The sequence below is a fragment of the Leucopleurus acutus genome (genome assembly GCF_964270905.1).
Source record: "Leucopleurus acutus genome assembly, chromosome: 17".
NCBI classification, from domain to species: domain Eukaryota; kingdom Metazoa; phylum Chordata; class Mammalia; order Artiodactyla; family Delphinidae; genus Leucopleurus; species Leucopleurus acutus.
This window is the reverse complement of record NC_139159.1, coordinates 75,711,259-75,735,319: the sequence shown is the minus strand read 5'-3', so window position 1 is coordinate 75,735,319 and position 24,061 is coordinate 75,711,259. Positions and strand designations below refer to the sequence as shown.

General features: G+C 34.0%; 1 protein-coding gene across 17 annotated transcripts in view; it reads right to left on the bottom strand.

The window, feature by feature from the left end:
• The window catches only part of PHF20L1 (PHD finger protein 20 like 1), a 79,327-nt gene that overhangs the window by 35,362 nt on the left and 19,904 nt on the right, over nt 1–24,061 (bottom strand). For 5 of the 17 annotated variants that reach the window (XM_082858807.1, XM_082858818.1, XM_082858817.1 and 2 more), the window contains 8 exons: nt 21,739–21,827; nt 21,421–21,510; nt 16,387–16,600; nt 15,679–15,807; nt 10,734–10,816; nt 6,954–7,206; nt 4,658–4,846; nt 4,190–4,396 (listed from right to left, as the gene is read on the bottom strand). In XM_082858807.1, coding sequence (XP_082714933.1) covers nt 4,190–4,396; nt 4,658–4,846; nt 6,954–7,206; nt 10,734–10,816; nt 15,679–15,807; nt 16,387–16,600; nt 21,421–21,510; nt 21,739–21,827 — 1,254 coding nt within the window. Of the gene's footprint in view, nt 1–4,189; nt 4,397–4,657; nt 4,847–6,953; nt 7,207–10,451; nt 10,817–15,678; nt 15,808–16,386; nt 16,601–21,420; nt 21,511–21,738; nt 21,828–24,061 lie in introns of those variants that run through there. The other 12 variants (XM_082858819.1, XM_082858820.1, XM_082858821.1 and 9 more) reach the window with 8 other exon arrangements.

Genomic DNA, 24,061 nt, shown 5'->3' with positions numbered 1-24,061 from the left:
AGAGTGACAGATCTCTGAGCCACGCCTGCTTTCACATCCTGCAAGGCGCAGTAATGTGGAGAGGTTTTGGCAGTGTGCGAAATATCTGATTCTCCTGGCAAAAAAGGCGGCTATCCCTGAGACTCTCCATGGAAACCCCAGGCTCTGTACAAGCCATGAACATCTGCTGTGGGGTGGAGGGAGATTACGGAGTCTCTGGTTGTAGTTCTGTTTTGTACAATTCTGGAAAAAAACTGAAAAACACTTTAAAACAAAAAGGCTTTTTAGAAAGTAAATGTGAAATTGGTGTCCCCACAAGTCAGAATGTGACTGTTATTGTCTCACCCGTCCATACACTAAGCTTCCATATTTTAACTCCCTGAAGGGCTCAGAGTAATTCAGTATTTGTTATATCAGTACATATATCCAGTAGATAAATAAGAAAACTAGTTAACATCCCAGTTAGCAACAGAACTAACACTCTATCCTTACCTAAAACTGGTTGGCTCTGTTAGAGAAAGTATTCTGATAATAAAATAAAAACAAAGGCATCGATTTTTACAAGGGCACCAATGACTGTTTTTGGTAATGAGGGCGGCAGGGCAGTAGTATTCTTAACCTTGATTAGTCATATTCTATGCATGCTTCCCAGTGGAAGAATGCAGAGGATTAGGGCAAGTTCATTATCTATACTGGAAAAACAAGTGTTAACCTATTAAGAACACATGTATATAATAATTGGATAATTTGCATAATCTCATTAATTCTTTACCATGACTGTGATATGAGCATGCACATACCACTCACACGAAAAAGTAAAACTCTAAGTCTGTTAAACTATTTCACAGTTAATGACTAACATCCTCATCATTCTTAATACCCCCAAAATTCCAATTTGAAAAAAATACCCCCAGAAAATGTCTTTGATACAAGTTCTGGTAAATAATGCTTTCTACAGAAGTTTTAAAATTCAACAGTAACAAAATTTACTTTTATAATTAACATGAAACAAACCAAGCAAACAGATTAAAAAATTAAAAAGAAAGAAGAAACAAAAACAAAACTCCTGGTACTTTGACTGCAGATGGAAGACAACTTGGGAAGCAGACAGAAGGTCAACAAATACTACGAAACAGTTTCGAGAGGGTAGCTAACAAAAGTGTTGAGAGAAAAAAGCACGCAGACCACTGAGAATTTCAGTGCAAGTCAGACAGGTTCACAAGGTTTTAATCAAAAGATGTCCAATTAGAACATGACCTGAATTCCATTACTTCCCTCAAAAAACAAAAAATGAAAAGGGGTAATAGAAACAAATCAGAATCCCCCCCAAACCCCGCATTCAAATGCTGTGACTGTGTTCAACCCTCTAACAAATGGACTTCCAGTAATTAACATTTAAATCCATGCATTTCCTTGATTTAAGCAATTAAAGTTGCCAGTTATCACCATACTTAAGATGATCCTCATTTTTCAACAAACTTACAAATACATCACATTATAAATCCAAACTCCTCTCTACCTTTCACTTTTCCAGCAAACTATCTTACAACTTTGACTTTCTCAAATAGTTTTCGAATACTTAAAAAGGAAAAAAATATCGTGCCTTCCCTCTACCTCAGTACATTTTTTAACCATTATGAGAAACAAGAACCACACCCCAATGATAATTAGCTACATCTCCACAAATATACTAGAAATTCTGGGGGAAAAACGAAAAACCACTAGGCTAGTACTCTGATTAGACACAAAATCACTGGAATTAAAGATTTCCATGTATAATCACTACTTTGACATTTTAGGATACATCATTCAACTAAGATAACTTAGTTATTATACAGCTATTTACATTCATCTATCTTTCAGGCTTGTTACTATTGCTATATAAAAGAAAATACAAACGTTTTCAAATGCACATCTAAAAATAAATTCCCCGGGCTTCCCTGGTGGTGCAGTGGTTAAGTATCTGCCTGCCAATGCTGGGTACACAGATTCAAGCCCTGGTCTGGGAAGATCCCACGTGCCGCAGAGCAACTAAGCCCGTGTGCCACAACTACCGAGCCTGCACTCTAGAGCCCATGAGCCACAACTACTGAGCCCACGTGCCTAGTGCCCGTGCTCCGCAACAAAAGAAGCCACTGCGATGAGAAGCCCACGTGCAGCAAGGAAGACCCGAAGCAGCCAAAAATAAATAAATACATAAATTAAAAATATACACATTGGGGGCTTCCTTGGTGGCCCAGTGGTTGAGAATCTGCCTGCCAATGCAGGGGACATGGGTTCGAGTCCTGGTCTGGGAAGATCCCACATGCCATAGAGCAACTGGGCCCGTGAGCCACAACTACTGAGCCTGCGCGTCTGGAGTCTGTGCTCTGCAACGAGAGGCCATGATAGTGAGAGGCCCGCACACCGCAATGAAGAGTGGCCCCCGCTCACCGCAACTAGAGAAAGCCCTCGCACAGAAACAAAGACCCAACACAACAAAAAATACATTAAAAAAAAAATATATATATATATATATACACACACATTTTAAAAACTAATGACTTTATCATTTAAAAAAATAAATAAATAAAAATAAATTCCCCAATGAATATATCTTTTTTTTTTTTTTGCGGTATGCGGGCCTCTCACTGCTGTGGCCTCTCCCGTCGCGGAGCACAGTCTCCGGACATGCAGGCTCAGCGGCCATGGTTCACGGGCCCAGCCGCTCCGCGGCATGTGGGATCCTCCTGGACCGGGGCACAAACCCGCGTCCCCCGCATCGGCAGGCGGACTCTCAACCACTGCACCACCAGGGAAGCCCAATATATATCATTTTAACTTGAACATATTTTTCATATATTCAGTACAGCAACAAATTCCAGATTGTTAAAGGACTCATAAGAACTTCACCAGGAAAAGTATCTCAAAGGGTTAAAGGTAATTCAGAAATCTTGTGAAAACTGGGAAAAGAAAAATTAATCACCCTACAGATAGAAGGGGCTTAGAAATTGTCCAAAGACAATGGATCAGTTTTGGGAAATGACAAGAAATGTTTCAAAGCCTACAAATCTTCAAATTTGGGCTCTGATTTTTTTAAAACAAGATATGGAAACACTATCATGTACAAAATAACTTCAATCTTTTATTGATTAATGGAATTGTAGAACACTGTATGTTTAATATTAGTTACACTTTCACTTTGAAAGAAGGAACAAGAAGGTAACAGCAGTAATATAAGAAGTATGCTTCTTAAGTTACTTCAGTCATTTTATTTTAATATACACCACCACCAGAAAAGAGCTCTATTTTATACTTCACCCAAGGATTTGATAAAGTGGTTTCAGAGAAGATACTACTAAAATCGATTATCCCAATACTCTCTGGCTGCTAATCAAAAAACAGTTTTATGTTTTTCCCTACTTCTGAACTGACTCAATTCACCTTATTTATCCATCTACTGATAATTCCAAATTAGTAATTTACTGGAAAAGCATTTGAAATTAGTATTTGCCTTTTTTTTTCTTTTACTCTAGGGGCTCTTTGGTTGAGGTTAAAATTCTATAAAACTTCCAAGTAAAACAATGTAACCATATAAGGGAAATATAAATAAATATAAATCTAATATTCTGTTAGATTAAAACATCAACTTGATAAAATACCTCCGCACGATTTCAGATTACAATAAGTGTCATAAAATCATCAAAAAATGTCTTACTGAGTAGGGCTGATTTTACACATTAGACTCCCAAAATAACATTACAACAAATTACATTTAAATTTTGGAGATTCTGCTCCAAAATATGGGATTATATGTAAGATACAGGTATATAAATTAATTTAAGCTAAGTGTTTCTTAAATATTAAATTCTATTAAATCCTTAAACCTAAGTATTGAGCCCATTAAGTTATTTTCTGGCTTCAAAACCAAGAAACTTCTGTAATTATATTTAGCTCTAATAATTCCTATTTAGCGGAAACAGGATATAAGAAAGAAGTAGGGAGAAGGAAGTAGATTAAAGTGACAAAATAAGAAGTATATCCAGAGAATATGATAGTAAATGGTCACACAAAAGGACGTTAAACAGACTGAGAAACCCTATCTTCCACAGATATTATGGAGAAGTACTTATAAAGAGGAACTACATATTAAAATAATGTAATTATACATCAAACTGTTTTTACTGTATAAATGCAAGCCTAGCTAACTTGTAAAATGAATCTTTTTTACCTGATGCTGTTGGAGCTCCTCTTCCATCAGTTACTGCTTTGGAAGAAAGATTTGTAAGCATCTGTGTATCTTCCTTTTCTGCCCTGGGGCATTCATTATGGTAAGAGGGATCTGGGGCTAGCGGTGCTGTAACTTCCGAACCACGACTTAAGTCAAGAGGGAGACAGGGTCCCAGTTTCTCAAGTGACAAATGTGCAACATCAGGCACTACACAAAATAAAGAATGTAATATGTTAATATAAATACACTGTCTCGGTTAATATCCATGTGGATTAAAATGTTATATAAATTAAACAGTGCCTGGAAATAAAGAAGGCACTAAATAAATACTTGTAGAATTAAATGAAGTGCTTATAAGTCCAAAAGCTGTTAAGGAAAAAGCAGAAATTTCTTAATATTTTAATAATCTTTATCTCAGTGTTTTGTCTTCTTTTATGTTTGGTTCTATAGAAAAGCAATATACATTACCCTCTGGTACTGAAGACTCTTGCTGATTTTGAGAACTGATGGAGAATACTTTCCCATCAGTGGCTGGAGAGGGAGGAGAAACCTTTTCTACAGAATCATCAGGCATGGGCAAGGTGGCTAAACGCTGAGATCTTCTTCTCCGCTCACTATGCTTGAAAGGTCTAGGGGGGTTCACAGGCTGTGGAGGACCTAGAAAAAGATCTTCAATGTTCACGAAGCAGATACATGCCAGGATCATCTTATAATACTTAAGGAGAAAAATGGGAAAAATGATTCAAATTCTGCCCTCTGATGTTGTAAGGTATCCACAAGGAACGGCATGTTCCAAAAGTAATCAAAGGCAAAAACTGCCCCCATTCACAAGGGTTAATCAAAACTTCTAAAATCTAAAGCCTACTAGAACCAAAAGAAAATAACATGGAACATTAATTTCAGGTAGTTTCCCAAGTAACAGACTACAGTTAATTCTCTAATTGCAGATCCTTGTTAGTTGCCATTTTTCCTTTGGGAAAATAATCTCTGTATAGCCAAAGATTAAAAAAATACATATATATATATATATATGTATGTCCCTTTTGCTACATTACAAATCTAGAAACTCTAAGAAAAAAAAAGGCAGGGGCATAGGTGACAAAAATCTGACATGCATTGTAGAGTTAGTGCTTTACTTGCCAAAGTAAAACTAATGTAAGTAATTTTATCCCACCCTCATTCCCGCAAATGGATTTTTATAAACATATATTTGGGCCTGATTCATTAAAAAAAATTGAACACAAACAACTTTAAGGACTCATTATGGGCAAAACCCGAGGATTTTTAAAGAATATGACACTGTTCTTGCCCTCGTGTGTTTTTTATTTTGTTTTAAAAAACTAACTTGGTGAGCCATTTGAGCATCTTCTAGCTATGTATTAACAGAAGTTTGGAAATTTTTTTTTTTAACCTTTCATTTTCTTCTTTCTACACGGCATGTAAATATGTTTGATGATTTAGAACAGGCAGGACTACATAAGCCAATATATGCATGTTAATTTAGCAGGAGGAAATGAGTAGTTTAAAAAGGTTGATGCTTTGGGTATTTAAAAATAATTTTACAAAAGTCAAAATGGAAAAGACATGGTGATAATTGAAAAAAAAAAAGAATAAAATTCAATTGCTGTAACACTGGTCATAATACCAAAATACAAAACAATTGCAAAATAAAATACGTATCAATGTCATGTGACATTGTAGTGACTACTAATGATATTATTTCATGATAAATGCCATAATGAAATGAAGCTTATAAAGAAACAGTTGAGTTTTTCTGTTTCCATCATTTCTACTCATTTATTAAAAAGAACCAAAACAAAACAAAGAAGTACCAAAACCTGATCAAAAATTGAAAAACATGGTTTGGCAAAAAGAATATAGCAATGGAATGCAAGAGGAAGTTAATATATTTGATTGATAGACGTCTTCTCAATGTCACCATTTTTAATTGTTGTGGAAGATATGATATGGAGAAGTTCATGAGGAAATGTGTCATATTCATTTAATAATCAGGTTACTAATTCATTCACTGTATAAACAGCAAAATTATCTTTTACCCGGTGACTTTTCAGGTAATTATTTTTTATATGTCTCTAACTTAGAATACTAAAACATGAGAAACACACAGTCAACACAAATCTTGTCTTATATATATCCAAACCCATGTCAATAGGCTATTTAAAAAAGACCAAGTTAACTCTTGAAAAATTAGTGGTATTGAAACAGTAAAATCTTTAAATATAAGATCAAGGAAGCAATCTTCTTCTTTCATCAGTAAGATTAAACTGAAGTTTGCACTCTAAATCCTACAATAAGAACTGAATAAAATGTATTGCCGAAGAGGGTACAGACAACTGGGGACAGTAACTAAATCTATCCATAAGAATAGTCTTAGGAGTTCAGGAAAACATCCACTATGGGTCTTTTTGTATCTCATAATGGTTTTGTTCTGTTTTTTTGTAATGAATCAGGCCTCTCATTGTGCTTGGATTATTAGTTGAGGAGAGTCAAACTACAGTGGAATTTGGTTATTAAATGCTAAGGTTTCTTAACCAGCAGTATACTCACTGTACCTCTGTACAATACATCAGTCAGAAATGTAAATGGGTTTTGCCCCTAAAATAGTTTCAAGTCTTCCCTATCATATCCACTTAAGTTTGAATTTTTAAAATGCAACTTCATAAAAATACAATATAACTACAACCAAACTGTTTTTAATGTATCTTATAGGATAAGTAACTATTTTTTAAAAATCTGTGCTCACTAGTTTTATTTATCATTGAAGAAGAAAGCTGAGATACAAGCGTCAAATCCTCGACTTGTATTAATTCTGGGGAAAGTGGTGATTTAGGGGGTTTTATACACCCAGAAGAATCTCCAGATTCATGTTTGCATTTCTTGCTGCGAGCCTTCCCTGAAGACAAAGTTGAGGATAACAGTGCAGGTTTCTGAGTGTTGGCAGAACTGCTAATGTCAGCTTCATTTTTTTTCTGACTTTGAGGTTTAGGTGAAATCGCCTGAATAAATAATAAAAAATTGATATTTTTATTTTGGTTTCTTCATTTTTGTTGTTTTCTATTTTGACTGTTAAGCATCTTTAGTATCCAAAAACATTGTTAAGCAACATATAACATTTCTATTACAAATGAAAAACCAAAAAGAACCCCACAAATTATTAACTAAAAGTTGAATAGGCTGTCTTTAAAGGGATGCTGTCAACTTGTAGTCTAAATTTAGGTTTTTTAAAATGTATTATTTATAATATTCTCAGAAATAAAATGTTATCTTACTGGACAAATATGTTCCGTATTGAGTTAAAATATACCTCTTTTGACACCATAATTACCAATGACATTGATAATAATTAGGTAAATAAACAGCATTTTCAAGTTTTAGAGCATTGGAGGAATACATTTAAGCTTCTGACTTTCAGATTTTTTTTATAAAATAATTTCCTTTATCGAGTTCAATGCAGAGGTTTAAGTAGACAATTTCCCTTTAAAGAAAGATCTCAAGAGGAAAACAATGATCAAATTAACGAAACATTATCTTTAACTCATTTTAATGCTGAAAGCTAGAGTTTCATAAGCATAATGCATCATGAAATCAAAGCCACCAGCAATACAGAGTTAAAAGACTAAAAAACAATACAAAACAAGCAACAACAACAAGAACAAAAAAAAAAAAAAACAAGGAGTAAAACCAAGTGTAAGTTAAAAACATTGGATTTAAAAACAAAATACGTCGCATTCTTAGATGAGAGTTTTTACCTTCTTCCTGCCAACTGATACTTTTAAAAAAAAATTAGAACTTTGTCAGTTCTTTCATAAAGAATATCTTCATTCATTTGGCAGTAAAATGTCCTACATATGTAAAACTATATGTGAATGTGTCCTAAGACATCAGAGAACAGCCACATTAGATGGATTTGCAATCTACGGTGTTGGAATGCCTATACTGTATCTCTTTTTGATATATGTTATCTGAGAGCAAAGTATGAGATACACTTTTTAAAAAAAAACCTATACTAGAATAGGTTTTTATAAAGAACCAAACTACTAGCTCTATGAACAACATGCTTGTCCCCAAGATACCTTTTTACTTCCATATCTTTTGTGAGGGATGACCATCAGGTCTGCAGTCTGCAGTTCTCTGGAATATGGAAGATCATTGTCTGGGGACCAAACAGCTTTCTGTTCCCACTAAAAATATTTATAAAGCGCTCAAATTTTGGTGGAAAAAAAGTGAATATTTGGTATTAAGTATGGCACCTTTGTGCTACAGATGGCATGTTGGACATACCACATAAAGGGCTGGTGTCAAGTGTCTCATTCATTGAGTGGTCATTTCTATTCTTGAATTTACTCATTACACATGTGTATAAGTGCAGATTAATCATTTGAAAAAAAAAAACTCCATATGCAGAAAGGATTCCTAAGCTTATCATAAAAGGTGTTGCCAGAAAAGTAATTAGAGCCATTACTTGTAAATAAACAATTTTATTGTTCATCTTCACATATGTGAGAGACATCACTACAGCATCCATTACTCTCAAGTTACAAAGTTATAAAACAAGATTTTAATACTTAAATTAATATCTGGATAAGGTGCTTAACTGCTAAACAAGGACAAATTAACATTTTTTAAAACTTACTGAATTATGCATCTAATGCAGGTTTTATCCAAAAGTAAATATAACATGACAATTCCCTAATACAATTAAATAATCTGTAATTAATAATCTGAGAACTGGGGTTCAAGACCACAGAGTTTGAGTTTTTTTTTAATGTAAATAAATAAATCCCTCAGGACAGTAAGTTTTGGCCTTAGGCCTGTTATAAATCTACGTCATGAGTGGCATTATTTTACTCATTAGGGCAACAGAGGTTAGTGACAATCTCTCTCCTTCAAGTCTATTGTTGATACTGAGATGTAATTAAGAATTTTATAACTCGGCTTTTTAACTTTGAAGAAGGGCAAACACTTAGCACAAAAATTAAGAGTATGGTTACAAAACATTTCACATTGAAATCAACCTGAATGAAAAAAAGGGGGGGAACAGCATCCTGTTCCTTAAAAATATAAAATAATTTACAAAGTTTTCATTAATTATCATTGGTCTCTTTGTTACAAAACTGGGAAGGACTCTCAAAATTTTTTTAATTATGTAAATAAAAACGGCCGAGTTACTCAATTTTTTTTCTTTGTTTTTTAAGCTCAGTTTCAAAATGTTGTACTTCTCTCTGAAATGGGCACTGCCCTCTACACTAACTTTCACATATAATAAATAATTTTCACAATCACATTCATCTCAGCAGGATTGTGCATAATAAAAGATTGACATTGTAATGAATTTTCCAGAAACATTTTATTACCCAAGTCCCTGATTTATTGCATTCTGAGAATACCATAAACAGTGGTGAAAATACAAAATATTGTTATATCTGGGACGTTGAATATAGTAATACACAGTAAAAAAGTCACTTAAAATTTGGTTGATATACTGACAATAACGGCAAAGACTTAACCGTTTGATGACCACAGAAAATCAGAAGGTATGATTCGCTGACATATTAATCAATTTAAAAGATCACTGATTCAATACAACATTAATGGAGGCACCAAAACAATGCACTGTTATCATATCAGGCCTAAAATAACCCTGAAAAACTCAATACAATATCAATTAAATTTGGACTGTTTTTTAAAACGCATATAGAGAAGAGCAACAGGTACTCATTTTAAAGTCTTCTTTATTAGGCTACTAATAAAGAAAATTAAAATAATACAAAAAGGGTATATTAAAACTACATTAAGGCTCAGATTTTAAAACAGGAGAACCAAGGAAATCCAGTTATGGCTATTACTGTGTTCTTATAGTCTTACAGTGCCCAAGAAGGTAAGCCCTTAGAAAATGGAAAAGCATGCACAGTCCACTATATACAGGTATTGTGGGAATCTGAAGGTAGCCAAGGCAAAATCTAGCAACTGCAACCTTCACTTTTAAATTCCTCTATTAGGTGGTTTAAAGACAGACCCTTAATAGTTTAAAAAAATTTTTTTTGTAGTTATTAAAATATACATCCTAGCAAAAATGTATGGCTCATTGATCAATTCATAAAACACAGTCAGTCTAACAACACCAATTGTTACAATATAAAAGAAACTTCTTACAAAAGAAGCTTTATTAGATGTCAAAAAACCCTGTTTTAACTCACAAATGAAAAGTATTTGTGTAAGGGTCTTTTTGTAAGCTAGTTAAATGTGATCCAGCTGGAAGCCTATACCCTGGGATGCCTGCCTCCAGGCCTTCAACTGTTGGGGGACAAAGGCTTTAATGCCAGCCTACTGAAAATAAACACTAATGAAGTCTGTAGTTTATCTGTATACCTTGGAGAAGGCAGAGTTAAAAATATAGCATCAATTAATTACCTTCCTATTCCCATATCTGATCAAAAGGGCAATTTCAATTATGTGGATACTATAGCTCCTTGATCATTCCAGTTGGGAACCTTGAAAAAAATCAAATGCTACCATTTCATACCTGCTCCAGCATTGGAGCCGTTTCACTGTTGTCTTCCTTTTTTTCAGCACCATCCACCCCAACAGCTTTGGATGCCAACAAACCTTGAGAAAAATTGTACAGAAATTGCTTATTAGAAAAAATATCGACTTTCACACTAATTAACTTCTCAAAAATTTTAGCAGTTGAAATCCCCTATACTTTTTTATAGAAAGTAAATACAACACTCTCAGAAATTTACTTGTCAAAAATACAAACACCCTTAATAATGGCTCAAGGGGCTGAATTAGAACTTGAGAGTTGCTTACACAATTAGTTTTTAAAATAAAAAAATTAACTAAAAATACCCTTTTAAAAAAATCACACATATACACATTTATTCTGTACAAATTTAAATTTCTATGGTTTAATGTCCCAAAACCTAAGATGGCTTAAATTGTTAATACTTAGGCTTTGTCTATAACTGAAATAAAATATGGAATTAATATTAAGATATAAGGAATCCTTCCAAACAACCAGAATATAAAATAAGATTGTTGTTGTTGTTGGATTATTAGTTAAAAAAATACTTCCAATTTTTTATTTCACCTGGATCCTTTAACCTAAGCTTTACAAGTTTGTTTCTATACCCAGCTGTAGCTTACCTTCTTACAAAAGTGGTGAAAACATGGATGCATCCATTTTATGTTAATGTAAAAGAGTACAGATCCTTCCTACAACATTTGAACTTACTTAATATTATAGCCTCATTCTACAATTAATGAAATACACTGGGAGTTCCAGTTTTCACCAATATATACCATTAATTCTGAATTTTAGAAGACAGAATATTTTATCTGGAGTATATATAATTAACTTTACAAGACATTAAAACTCTGCTTTAATTTAGAAATTACAGGCATTTACTTAGTCAAGATTCTTTGCTAAGCACCAGATAGGTACCCTCAATGGAATCATATTTATTTGCTGCTTCTTATGGCCACCAAGCACATAAAAAGTCACCAAAAATCATTTTTGTGTCATTTCAAAGTCAGGCACACAAAACCTTGGCCTCAAAGGAAGCATGTTTAATAACTGACAAAATAACAGTAAACTTACTTCAGCAATTGTACCATTATATTATTAACGCTGTCTACATCATATTTAATAGGAGAAAAAAGGTGCCCCAAAATGCCACCTAACTTCGAGCTACCCTGTGGCAACATCGCTTGACTTTTTCAGGTAACAATCTCAAAGATGTTAAGTAATCTAAGTGGAAATTCAAATATTAAAATTGTATTCTCAAAATAGTACTAGAGCCAAGTGTTAAATCAGGCAAAAGGCACCTTTCCATTATTAGATAATAAAGTTGAATATCTATCACTCAGAATTGTAATTCAAAACAGCAAAGGCTGAGAATAAAACAATGATTTTGATACAGCAATGATTGGTATTAAAACTGCTATTTGGTGCAGTTTGACATAATTCATATTGCTCAAGTCCCACACAGTATTAAGTGTAGGTTTAAATGGAGGAAAAAAGACCCAATGTATAAGTAATTTTACAAAAATAGTTTATAAATCATAAATTCAATCCTAACTATAATAATATAACTTTTGAACACATTTTTAGATGACTAAAAAAGATGTAGCACAGAATATTTCTTTAACATTTAAAGCTGCATTCACTAGGCTTTTCTTCTCTAGCTAATATTTCTGAGGTTAAATACTACTAAAAATAAAAAGAAAAATAATTAGGAAATTAGGTTCTTCTTTTGTAGGGAACTGAGTAGAGGCCCTACTTCGAAGGGGTACTCAAAGAGGACAAATATTTGCTATTCAATCTACTAAATACACTTTACGTTTTTCGTTTCCTTTCATATAGGTAGTGGAAATACTTTTAAATCATATCAATAGATGAAACAGATCACAACCTTCAAGAATTAATTGGAGGAAAATAAATACAAATGAAATTAATTTTTGTTATTTGCAAATATGTATTAATTATCAATATATTACTTATCAATATATTACTAACAAGTCCTCATCCAAATAAGATATCTACGAACATTTTAACAGAATGTGTTATGCAGTTTTAAGAAATTATTTAAATATCAGGTAGAAGTAGAATATAAATTTTTATAAGTCCCACCCACAAAGTGATAATTTCTCAATACTCTACTTCAGCTATAAAGTAGAGTTAGTCTCTCACTGCTGATAGGAATAAACACAACAGAGGCCAGAGCATCTGGTAATGGGGAAGACAGAAAGAGCAAAGTGGTTAAATTCATGGTCTACTTTTCATCCAGCGATTCCAAAACACAATATTCTTGCTTAGATTAAGAACCAAATATCCTGGATATTATTATCAATAACTTATTACTGGCCAATTCAAATCTCTGGGGTTTTTAAATTATTTTTTAAATTCCTTAAGCTGTACAAACATATCTAAACTGGCTGAATGTCTAGGAACTCCTAGAACTATTACAAACAGACCATGCACTAACTGCTGTTTCTTCTTTTACTCTCTGACAACCCGTACTTTAAAATCTACTCAAATTTGCTTACAGTTTGCTTGCAACTTTGTCCCAAAGTATAAACTTTATTATCTTTGTAAAATAGTTTGTTCTAAATCAGTATGCATAAAGTTATCAATAATTATCAATAAGGTACATGACAATGAAAAATAAGATTCTGGAAGAACATATATATACTATGCAACAATAATTTCAGTGTCTACTTATTTGAAAATTTTGAAGAAAGCCATCCTATTCCATTCTCTGTAGAGAAATCATGTTTGGAATCTCTGTAGGGTGTATATATGAGGAAGAAACAGAAAGAGAGTGAATAAATACATGAATTAAATTTATCCAGCTGCTGGTCCACTTATTTCCTGTTAGAACTATTTAAAAAATAAATAAAATGGTGTGTGTGTCGGGGGGGGTAATACATCAGAGCAGGCTGAGATGCTGCCATGTTACCAGCCTATTCCTCTCAGTAGTAAAGGGACAAAAAGACAGATATAAGTGAGCTTGAGAAATTTAAAATATACCATAATTCCATAACAAAATTGCTATTTCATATTAGTTCTCATCTCTTTTTATGGTCCACAGATGAAATTTACTGTACAGAGGCAAGCCGGAGTTTCAATCATAAAAGACAATCTTAAAATATCTATTATCTTTTTGCATGGTATAGTTGTAACATGAAATCAGAAATAGATGCAGAGATGAACTATTAAAAAAACTAACATACATCTTCTGAGTAAATAAAGGGAAAAGATCATAACAGTTTCACATTCGTAAAATCTTATGCCTTTCTACTGTTGCCCAAACTATTACTTGTTGATTTGCGATTCCCAAGAGGAAGTGAAGACAAAGTCCCTCCACAGAAGGCACAGGGTGTTACTAAAGCAACCAGTATTAGAACTTCCTTGAGGTACATGGTAAAATGGTTTTCCCCCCACTACTGTCTTTTCAAGGCCAAGCGGAAATACTGCATCATTGTGGATTGAGCTGTTTTCTTACTTCTTTAAATGGTGAGCTTGAACTTCTCAGTAAGACACATGTAAGAGTATACTGACTGAAACTAAAATCAGATTATCCAGATTGTAGGAAAAACCATGATGCTGGGAAACTGGCAGTTGTAGCGTCAGTGTCACTTCCATCTTCCTTGATCTTGGCTCCCCCAATAAGGCTGTTTCAATCTTGGTATCACAGCAGTTAGAAGTACTATTCCACAGTACAGAGCTCGGAGTTCCATTATTCTAAGTCAAAACGAAGTCTCAAGTTGCCATCATAATAATCACTAAGATAACATTTTGGCTTTCTCCAAAGCTAATAGTTTCTAAGGAAAAGGTGGAATGGGGATGGGTAAATTGATTTGAAATATTTCCTGTCCTGGGGCCAAATATATCCTTTATCAGAGAAAGGCACAAAAATAATATTAACAATGGAAAGACTAAATACTCTCACTTGTTGAAACCAATTATAATTACTTAGATGAATACTGTAATAAAACAGTGGCTCTAAAGAACCCTCAGCTGCAAAGTCATCTTTCAGTGGACTTACACTCTAGAAAATGGTCAAAATGTTTAATTTACATTTATTCTTGGGTCTGACAATGAAACCAAGCTTTTTCAAGTTATTTAAAAGAATGTCAACAAAGATTTACATAGCTTTATTAGGCCAAAGGCACAAAAAATCATTTGTCCTTAAAATAAGAGCATATGACTGAATATTAATTAAAATATTTTACCTCCCCTTTTATAACATATACTCAGAAAAATTAAATATATTCACAATTTCTTTTAAAGATTAGAATCATTAGGCTGAATGGAACTGTGGGTCTTAGTATGACTGGCCCCTTCTTCTGTAAACACTAACCAGGCTAGAATTACCAGTGCTTTTCATCATTCTAGTATTCTACTTCCTAATTACAACAAGGCATAGAGAAATAAGTCCAAATTCTAGAGACCAACCTGAAGATAAGAATAGAAATTTTTAAAATGTATAGAAGTACTTTTACATTGGGCATAACAAATTTGGGAGCTGAATTTAATTCAGTATTCATCTTCCCAACCATATATGGTACCATCTTTAATGAGACCAGTCAAGCGTAAGAATGTGTAATATTTAGAACCTCAGACATTATGTCACCACAAGTTGACAAAAGCATATAATTCAATTCTTAGAGAAACTACTCCTGCCACCCAGGTGATTTTAAAACTACGGAATTTTGTAACATTTGATCCTATGGATCCTCACAACATCCCTGTGAGGTAGGTAGAAAATATGTGATACTTTTCACATTTCCAACAGAAAAAGCCCCTGGTGTTGAAAGGGATGACCTTGAAGAAACAAAGCAACTGTCTTTCTCATTAACCAGTTAGCTTCACTAAACCAATAGATACATTTTCCTTTATTAAAAACAAACTACTATAAAATCAAACCCTCCATTTCCCCCCAAAAAGAATCATTGTAGTTTACCAGTAATCTTGTTAAGTCGAGCTCTCTTTGCCTGAAATGAGTTGCCTTGATTATTTTTCCTCTTGTTTGATAATGTGCTCTCTGGCTGTGGAAAGACCATCTTTGGAACGTTCTCTACATGAAGTCCTACTTTTAATAGAATATATATATGAGAGTTTATCTAGAATCCAAAGTTAAAACACATGAATATTTTTAAAATAGCAAAATAATACAAAAGATCTGCACTTAATTTTTTCAATCTAGTGCTTGACACAACTTTAAAAAACACAAATCTCTCTAGACCAACATATTAGAAATAAAAAAACTACTAAGCAGTTATGCTTTAGGAAAGGAGTGACTTACTGCTTTTTCTGTATTATATATTGAAATGCATGCAGAAACATTTTAAAGGCTAAAGAAAACAAAACAAACAAACAAAAAAACCCACACAAAAGAAATCCCAAAACCTACTTGGTAGAAGTTACAAATCAAATTCTCAATGCATTTCTATTCAAGAATACTGAGGGTAACCATTATCAAGCACCCATATTAGGCCATTAATCTTCAGATCTGTAAGACGCTAAAAAACTTAACCATCATATTATGCTAGGAAAAAAATCCTAATAATTTCAATACATGTTCAAATTACAGGCAGCCAAAGGATTTGACTTATTCACTATGTGAGTTTACCACTGCCATAGGGAATGAATGTAAGAACATATTTTGTACCAAATGTTTCACTAGATGTGGGCAGATCTTCCTTCTTCTCAACTTCTGGTGTGGCTAGAGAAGCTGAAGTTTCTTCCTTTTTTGAAGGTACTTTAAACCATTTTCTCTCATCTTTCTCTTTATCTTTATTGCTGTTAGCGCTAGTCCGAGGTTTGTTCCCTGTTTTATTCTTGGCTGCAGCTGCAGCAGCTGCTTTGACTAAAGCTATCCAATCCTCCAAAGGAAAAACACAAAACATGTGAAGCATTAAAAATTAATTAAAATTTAATTATACTAATGAATAAAAACATGTATCACATTTTCAAAGCTATTTTCACTCACATGCACACAAATATAAAAATCAAATTAACTACATTTACAAGGTAGATCATCAACATGGTAGATTATCAAATTTAACAATCTAATCGGTTATATGATCTTACAGAAAATGGGAAAATATTCAATATCAAATACTCTTTTGATGGAATAAAATCTAAAATATAAGAAAACCTATGACAAATGTGGAATATTACATGACAGTCTACCTTAGGGTTTAAACGTTGAATTATGTTTCTTCTCTATAATGCAACAGATCATAAAAGTAATAAGAAAAAAAAGCTTATGTTGTAATTCTGCAAAGATTAAAAGAAACATATAGTCAGCCCGCCCTATGCTTGGGTTCTGCAGGCGTGTATTCAACCAACTGCGGATCAAAAATAGTTGGGAAAAAGAATTCCAGAAAGTTCCAAAAAGCAAAACTTGAATTTGCCATGCTCTGGCAACTATTTACATAGCATTTACACTGTATTTACAACAATTTACATAGCTTTTACCTTGTATTAGGTATTGTAAGTAATCTAGAGATGATTTGGGAGCATGTGAATAGGTTATATGCAATATTGTGCCATTTTATAAAACGGACTTGAGCATCTACAGACTTTGGTATCCATGAGGGTCCTGGAACCAATCTCCTGCAGATAATGAGGGACGACTGTATTACCACTGAGCAAATTACTATTGCTTATTAGGAAGAATGTATCACCCAAGGTAAGGTCAATTTCATAGAAATCAAAGTATGATTTTATTATTTTTTAAAGCTTTTAAAGTTTGGATACCTATTTATCACAACAGCTTAATATTACTAGTAAAAAAAAAAAAAAAAGAGCTACTTGACTTGACCAAGGTAAAGTACACACTGTCAGACTCCAGTTTAATTTCCCTCCCTCTACAATTTCCTGAATCTGTATTAGTTACCATTCTTCTGAGATGCAAATATTTATATTTCCTGTGATAATTTTTTTAGTTTGTGGCTAAATAATTTTTACTGTTTTACTTTTAACTAAAAACTTATTGTATTATGGAAAGATGTAAAGAAGTGGTACTAACATGTAAATTTTCACAAAGGCTCTTTTATAACAAATATTTGTAATATCTCTACAGAGTTAATCTTCAACTGATGACTGATGCCACTAAGCTATCAAACAGACCATTGATTCAGACTCAACCAAAATGTGTAATACGTTAAATTCTTAGTCCAAGCAACTAAAAACAATTTCACAACATCAGATGCATTTAATTCATGGGTTACATTAACAAACATAGGCCATTAAGCAATTCAAGTTGATGACTCCTCGGTCTTGAAAATATATGGCAGAGACAATAAGCCATTAAAAGCAAACATACAAAATCTGTCTCTCTCTCCCCCATGACTGAAATGAACTGAAAACATCATGCGATGTTCTACCTAACACATTCATTCACCAATTTTCTATTGGATACCCTATTACATATACCAGGAAACATGCTAAGCTAATAAAAGATGCTAGATGAAAACCCCAGGAACCCACTGGCCTGGAGTGACCACATCTTTGCTCCTGCCTGGAAGACACTCAATATCCAGATTTCCCCGTATTTTAAACTACATCCCCAATGCATCTCTTATTAGAAAATGAATTATGACGAAGTTGTGAAATAATTTTTTTTTTTTTTTGAGGTATGCGGGCCTCTCACTGTTGTGGCCTCTCCCGCCGCGGAGCACAGGCTCTGGACGCGCAGGCTCAGCAGCCATGGCTCACGGGCCCAGCCGCTCCAGGGCATGTGGAATCTTCCTGGACTGGGGCACGAACCCGTGTCCCCTGCATCGGCAGGCGGACTCTCAACCACTGCGCCACCAGGGAAGCCCCGTGAAATAAAATTTTATATCTCTAGTTTGTAAAACCAAAGAACAGCAGATGCACCAGTATTGTCCAATCCAAGTTTTACTTAGAACCACCTCCTTTTTTAGTCCTGCCCATAACGAACTGACAGGCAAATAAAATTAACTATAAGACAATGTGACAGGAGAGACAGTAGAGAATAAACAAAATATTACAGGAGAACAACAAAATTTTGCCTGAAGAGAAAGACTAGTGGAAGGCTTCAGGGAAAATGATAAATGATTTGAACCCTAAAGTAGGAATTTGCTAGGGAAAAAGGCAAAGAACAAGAAATGGACACTCCAAGCAAAAGGAAAACCATTAAACAAAGGGGTGGCAAAGTGTACGCTAATAGGAAAGAGGGGTTTAAGGTCAAGGAGCAATCTGGGTGACTTAAGTATCATGGCTAAGTTGAGCCTTGAGACTAACATTTAAGTAGAAGGAAAAAAGCAACACCAATGAAAACAACTTATAGAGTGCCATCAACAAAGCAGAAAGAAAAACAGGAGTAAGTACAACAGGCAAGCAAAGGAAAGTGATAATTCAGCAGAGATCATATGTTTGCAGTCTTATCAAGAACAGGGCATTTAATTCTGGGTTCCACATTGCAAGGAAAATTTTAAGTTGTTAAGAGAAATGCTAAAAGATGCCGGGGATAAATTCCATGCCCAGTTGTTTTCTCTCTCCAATAAAGAGAAAACTAGAAGAAAGAGATTCATGCTGTACTCTTTGAAAGCGAAATTAGATAAAACAGTTCTTGATCACATGACTTGTTAATCATGGGAATCGCTGCAGTTGCGTGATTAAAGAATTCTCCCATTATTTTGTTCTTCCATTTTTTAATTGGAAAGATTCACTATCAAAAAGAACTCGTGTAGGGACTCTGGCGGTCCAGTGGTTAAGCCTTTGCCTTCCAATGCAGGGGGTGTGGGTTTGATCCCTGGTCGGGAGCTAAGATCCCACATGCCTCGGGGCAAAAAAACCAAAACATAAAACAGAGGCACTATTGTAACAAATTCAATAAAGACTTTAAAAATGGTCCACATCCAAAAAAATCTTTGAAATAAATAAATAACTGGTGTGATCCTTCCATGAATGAGAACTAAAGATGTTTCAAAGTTTCCTGTAGATAACACAGAGCACTGCACTATAATGAACACTATAATGAAATCGGGTATGAGTTCAGTCACTCTGCACACTATGGTTGAGTGAAATATTAGGTAAGTCATTCTCTAAATTCTGAATTCCTCAACTGTGAAACAGAAATATCAGCTATACCTATGTCAAAGGATTTGCTATAAGAATCCAATAAAACAATGCATACAAAAAATGTTCTAAAAATGGTAAAGGATCTTATGAGCCAATCTTTAACACTAGTGAGTTACAGTGTAAATTTTATATCAGCTCACTCTCAAGAAGAAAAATAGGTGAGAAGAAGCTACAGAAAGTTTAAAGAAGAACATTTCCACACTGCATTTATTTGATTCCTTATCCTTTGCTGGTTTAATAAAAGAAATTTTACTGTATAGTTTTATAAAGGAATTCTCAAAGGACTCAAAATTTAGATGATAATATGCAAAGTGGGATTCTCTTAGCACGGCCCAAACACCTGGTTTATTAAGACATTCAAAAAATAAGAACATTTTATAAAAAACAATTCTACAAATGTTTTGAATATGCTCGTAATTAAAAATTATGAAGAAAATGTAAAATTAAAGGAAATATACTACTAATATTTTCTTCTCAAGTTTGTACTTGACATTGATTTTAATGTTAAATACATCATGGTGTGACTAGACTACTAATTAAAAATAAACATCCAATACATCCAAAAAATTAATTTTTACAACTTATTATTTTACCACGAACCAAACTGGCTCAATGTCTCTTTGGAAAAAATAAAGTTTCAAGGTTAGTGCCAGCTCATAAACATTCGAATGACTAGAATGACAAAATAATATTTTTAAAGCAAAAAAAAAAAAATGAGAATTTTAATTAAACAGGTACTAACTTCCCAATGTTTAAATCAATCTTTCCATGCAGTAACCAAGGAATCACACCACTGAACGCTTAAGAGAACATTTTATTTATACATACAAGTAGGAAGACACAAAGCAATTTCACAATCAAAAGCATTTCCATTTTAAATGGCATTTCCACATTAATTGGGGGAAAAAAAAACTCTGCTAGCTGATGATTTCAAAATTATATTTTTGAAAACCACATCACTTAAAACACTCACGCACTTCTCAGAAAACATCAAAAATAATTTTTTTAACTGTGATAGTCTACGTTCTAGACTACTAAATATATACACTTGACTGGAACTGACCATGTGATTTCAACACAGTTCAGGATGATATTTTTTACTGCATGTTATGCAATAAATATGTAGCATATTTCCATATTAGACATTTTTATAGATCACTTTCAATTTCTTAAAATTAATTGTAGGTCCAGGTGCTGAAAATCCCAAATAACAGCAGAACATAAAAGAAAATATTTTAAATTTCTACCGGCACCTTTTCTTTCCAGTATTTCAGGAAACATAATCAACCATAATGGAATTATGGTTTTAACTTCATCCCAGATTCTCCTTCAAATGCTTACCGTTCATTCTTGCTTTGAGCAGTGACAAAGCATGTAATACACTGCTTACAACATATAACTCAGAAAGCCCTACCTGAAACAGCCTACAGAGTGTCAGGTAAGCGCCTTTTGAAAGAAGATTAACGACTATGATTTATAGAAGAAAAGAAGAAGATAAGAAACTCAATATAAAATTTTATATTAAAAATTAACTTTCTAAATGATACTATATACCAGGAAAAACAAAACAAAATTAAAAAAAGGCACTTACCTCACTTCCCATAGACTGGTTACACGATCCAGCTGGGTCGATAGGACAACACCAGCTTAGTGGATGCTGGGATTTCACCTGGAACAGAAACTAGTGACCTATAACTTTAGCAGGTCTAAAACCAAAGAAGCAAAAATCAAGTGTATAATTTATTTTACATTCTAAGCTTCTCTTTCTTGCTGCTATTTGGGGCTATCAGCACATAATCCTACAATTAGTTCACTTTAAAATATATATATGTCTGTATATATATATTTTGATCAGTCACCATTCAAGAAAACATCCCTGTGGGTAGCTAGGAATGCTGAACACTCTTACCTGCCCCTTAGCATCCTCGGGCATGGCTTTAATGTGCATTCTCTTTAAACAACGAATAACTCCATCATAAAACTGAACTGTGAAAGTTCCTGAAATGGGAGTGAGTCAGCATCATTAGAAAATACAATTCAACCTTACAGCAACACATGATATAGAACAAGTAATGCCCTGACAGAAATAAACACCCTATGATTGCAGTAACTGCAAAGACACATCCCTGCTAAGGACCCCACCAAGTTTACTGAGTTTATTGTCTCTTTCCCTGTAAAAATAACTTTGACTTTCCTTATAAAGTACACGAATTAAATCTTGATAAGTTAGTTGCATGTAATTTTGATTTTTACTGGAGGATTTTAAACAATTTTAAACTGGAGGATTTTATAACAATTTAGGTATATGTTTAAATAACATATCAGGTATGTTATACCTGAAGAAAATAAAATCATTAATTATAAAAATGTATAATATTTCTAAGAATCATCATTTGTTCTCTTTGAAAGCTTCTAAATAATGGAGAGAAAGATCTGCTATAGGGAAAACATCATTTTCTCAGGAAAGGATTATTCCTTTGCAAGATTAATTAACTGGCAAAGAAGAATTATAGATTCACAGGCTTTTCAGCTAGAAAATATACATATCATCTGCATACCAGTCTTCCTGTGCAGATAAAAACACTGACTTCCAGGGAGGCGAAATGCTGCATCCAATGACAGCTAAGCAGCAGCCCAGCCATTAACTAAAAACCCTGATTCCCCTGTCTTTCCCACTGAACCATTCTGCTTTTAGGACTCAATATTCTGTTTACATGGCTATTTCAAAGCATATTCACTTTTTGTTACAGACTCCATGCTTTCAAGTCTTTTATAGTACTATCAGAAAATATATCAGTTACGTAGATTTTATACTTATGGAAATTCCAATGTTTTTCTATCATTTCCTATACAAATGAGGGCAGAGTGCCACTTCAAGTAAACAGATACTTGACCTTTACGAAAGAGGTATAAACAATTGGCGCCAAAGCCAATAAATCTACGCACAAGGATTTTTCTTTGCTTTGTAATTTGAATAACACCATTGATTTCATATCTTTCTATAATTAGCATAATGTACAAATCACAGATATAAAGATCTAAACCCAAGTTATGAAAACAACTGATGAACTAAATAGCAAGAATGTGAAGAATCTGGGAAGACTGTGAGAATGCCAAACCACACGAACCCCTTACACCCCAACATGCTTGCCCCTGTCCTCCTCTCCTTCTTCATAGGGCACTGCTGACAGCAGCAGGCTCTTCACTACGCAGACCGTGCATTCATCCCTCCCTGCCATTGCTCACACTGCTTCAGCTGCTGTGATGCCGTCCTCCTTCCTAACTCCAGCCCACTCTTCAAGGATCAGCTCTTCAAATCCCACCCATAATATGAAAACTTCCCTGACCACTCCAATCTACACTGATTTGCCCCTTCTCTTCAACTTCTCTAAGACATACTACATATACCTAAACGTTCACATTTGTTAGTTTTGTTTAGCTTTTGTAGTGAACAGAAAACTCTTTGAGGGTTTCCTTTTTCTTTCTTTTTTTTTCGGGGGGGCGGGCGGATAGTGGCAGGCGGCGGGGGAGGCTCATCCACCATGTGGGACATACAGAAAAATAACCAAATTAATACTTCCCATGGAAATTGTTTAAAAACAAGTTATATCTGCCAATATTTCACTAAGGGCTTACTCAAAACTACTGCTGAAATGGCAGAGGCTGCAATCAGTAACATCACTCTTCCACTGATGTAAGCTTAAATTTCTATATAACATGCCCATGAACAAACAGAATAGAATAAAAAATGAAGGTGGTTTGTTTTTGTGCATGTTGTATGTGTGTATACATATACTGGTAAAAGAAGCTTTAAGCATGGAAGAAAGGTCCCAAAGCTCACACATTTAAAGAAATCTCTCCTAATGATGAGAGAGCATTGTTTAATTTTGCTTCGCTTTGTTCCATTTTGGGTAGATCCTATTAACCTACGAAACTGATTCAATACTTCTTTTCCTTCCAAAAATTGTTACTGACTGCCTACTCTGTGCTGGGCTCTGGACTAGACACTTGGGGAGCCAGTGTGAGTTAAGACACGGGAATAAGAGCTCCATAACACAGCTCTCCAGAAGTATTAAGTGAACAGTGATTTAAAGGCCCCACTAGAAAAGAAGTAACCTGCAAACTTAATAACTGAGATGTCCCTCAGGTGACCAGTAATAAACTCATAGCCATATTTGTTATTTCAATTAGGTAAACCAATAAATTGGACCTTGGCTTTTGTAAAGTTACAT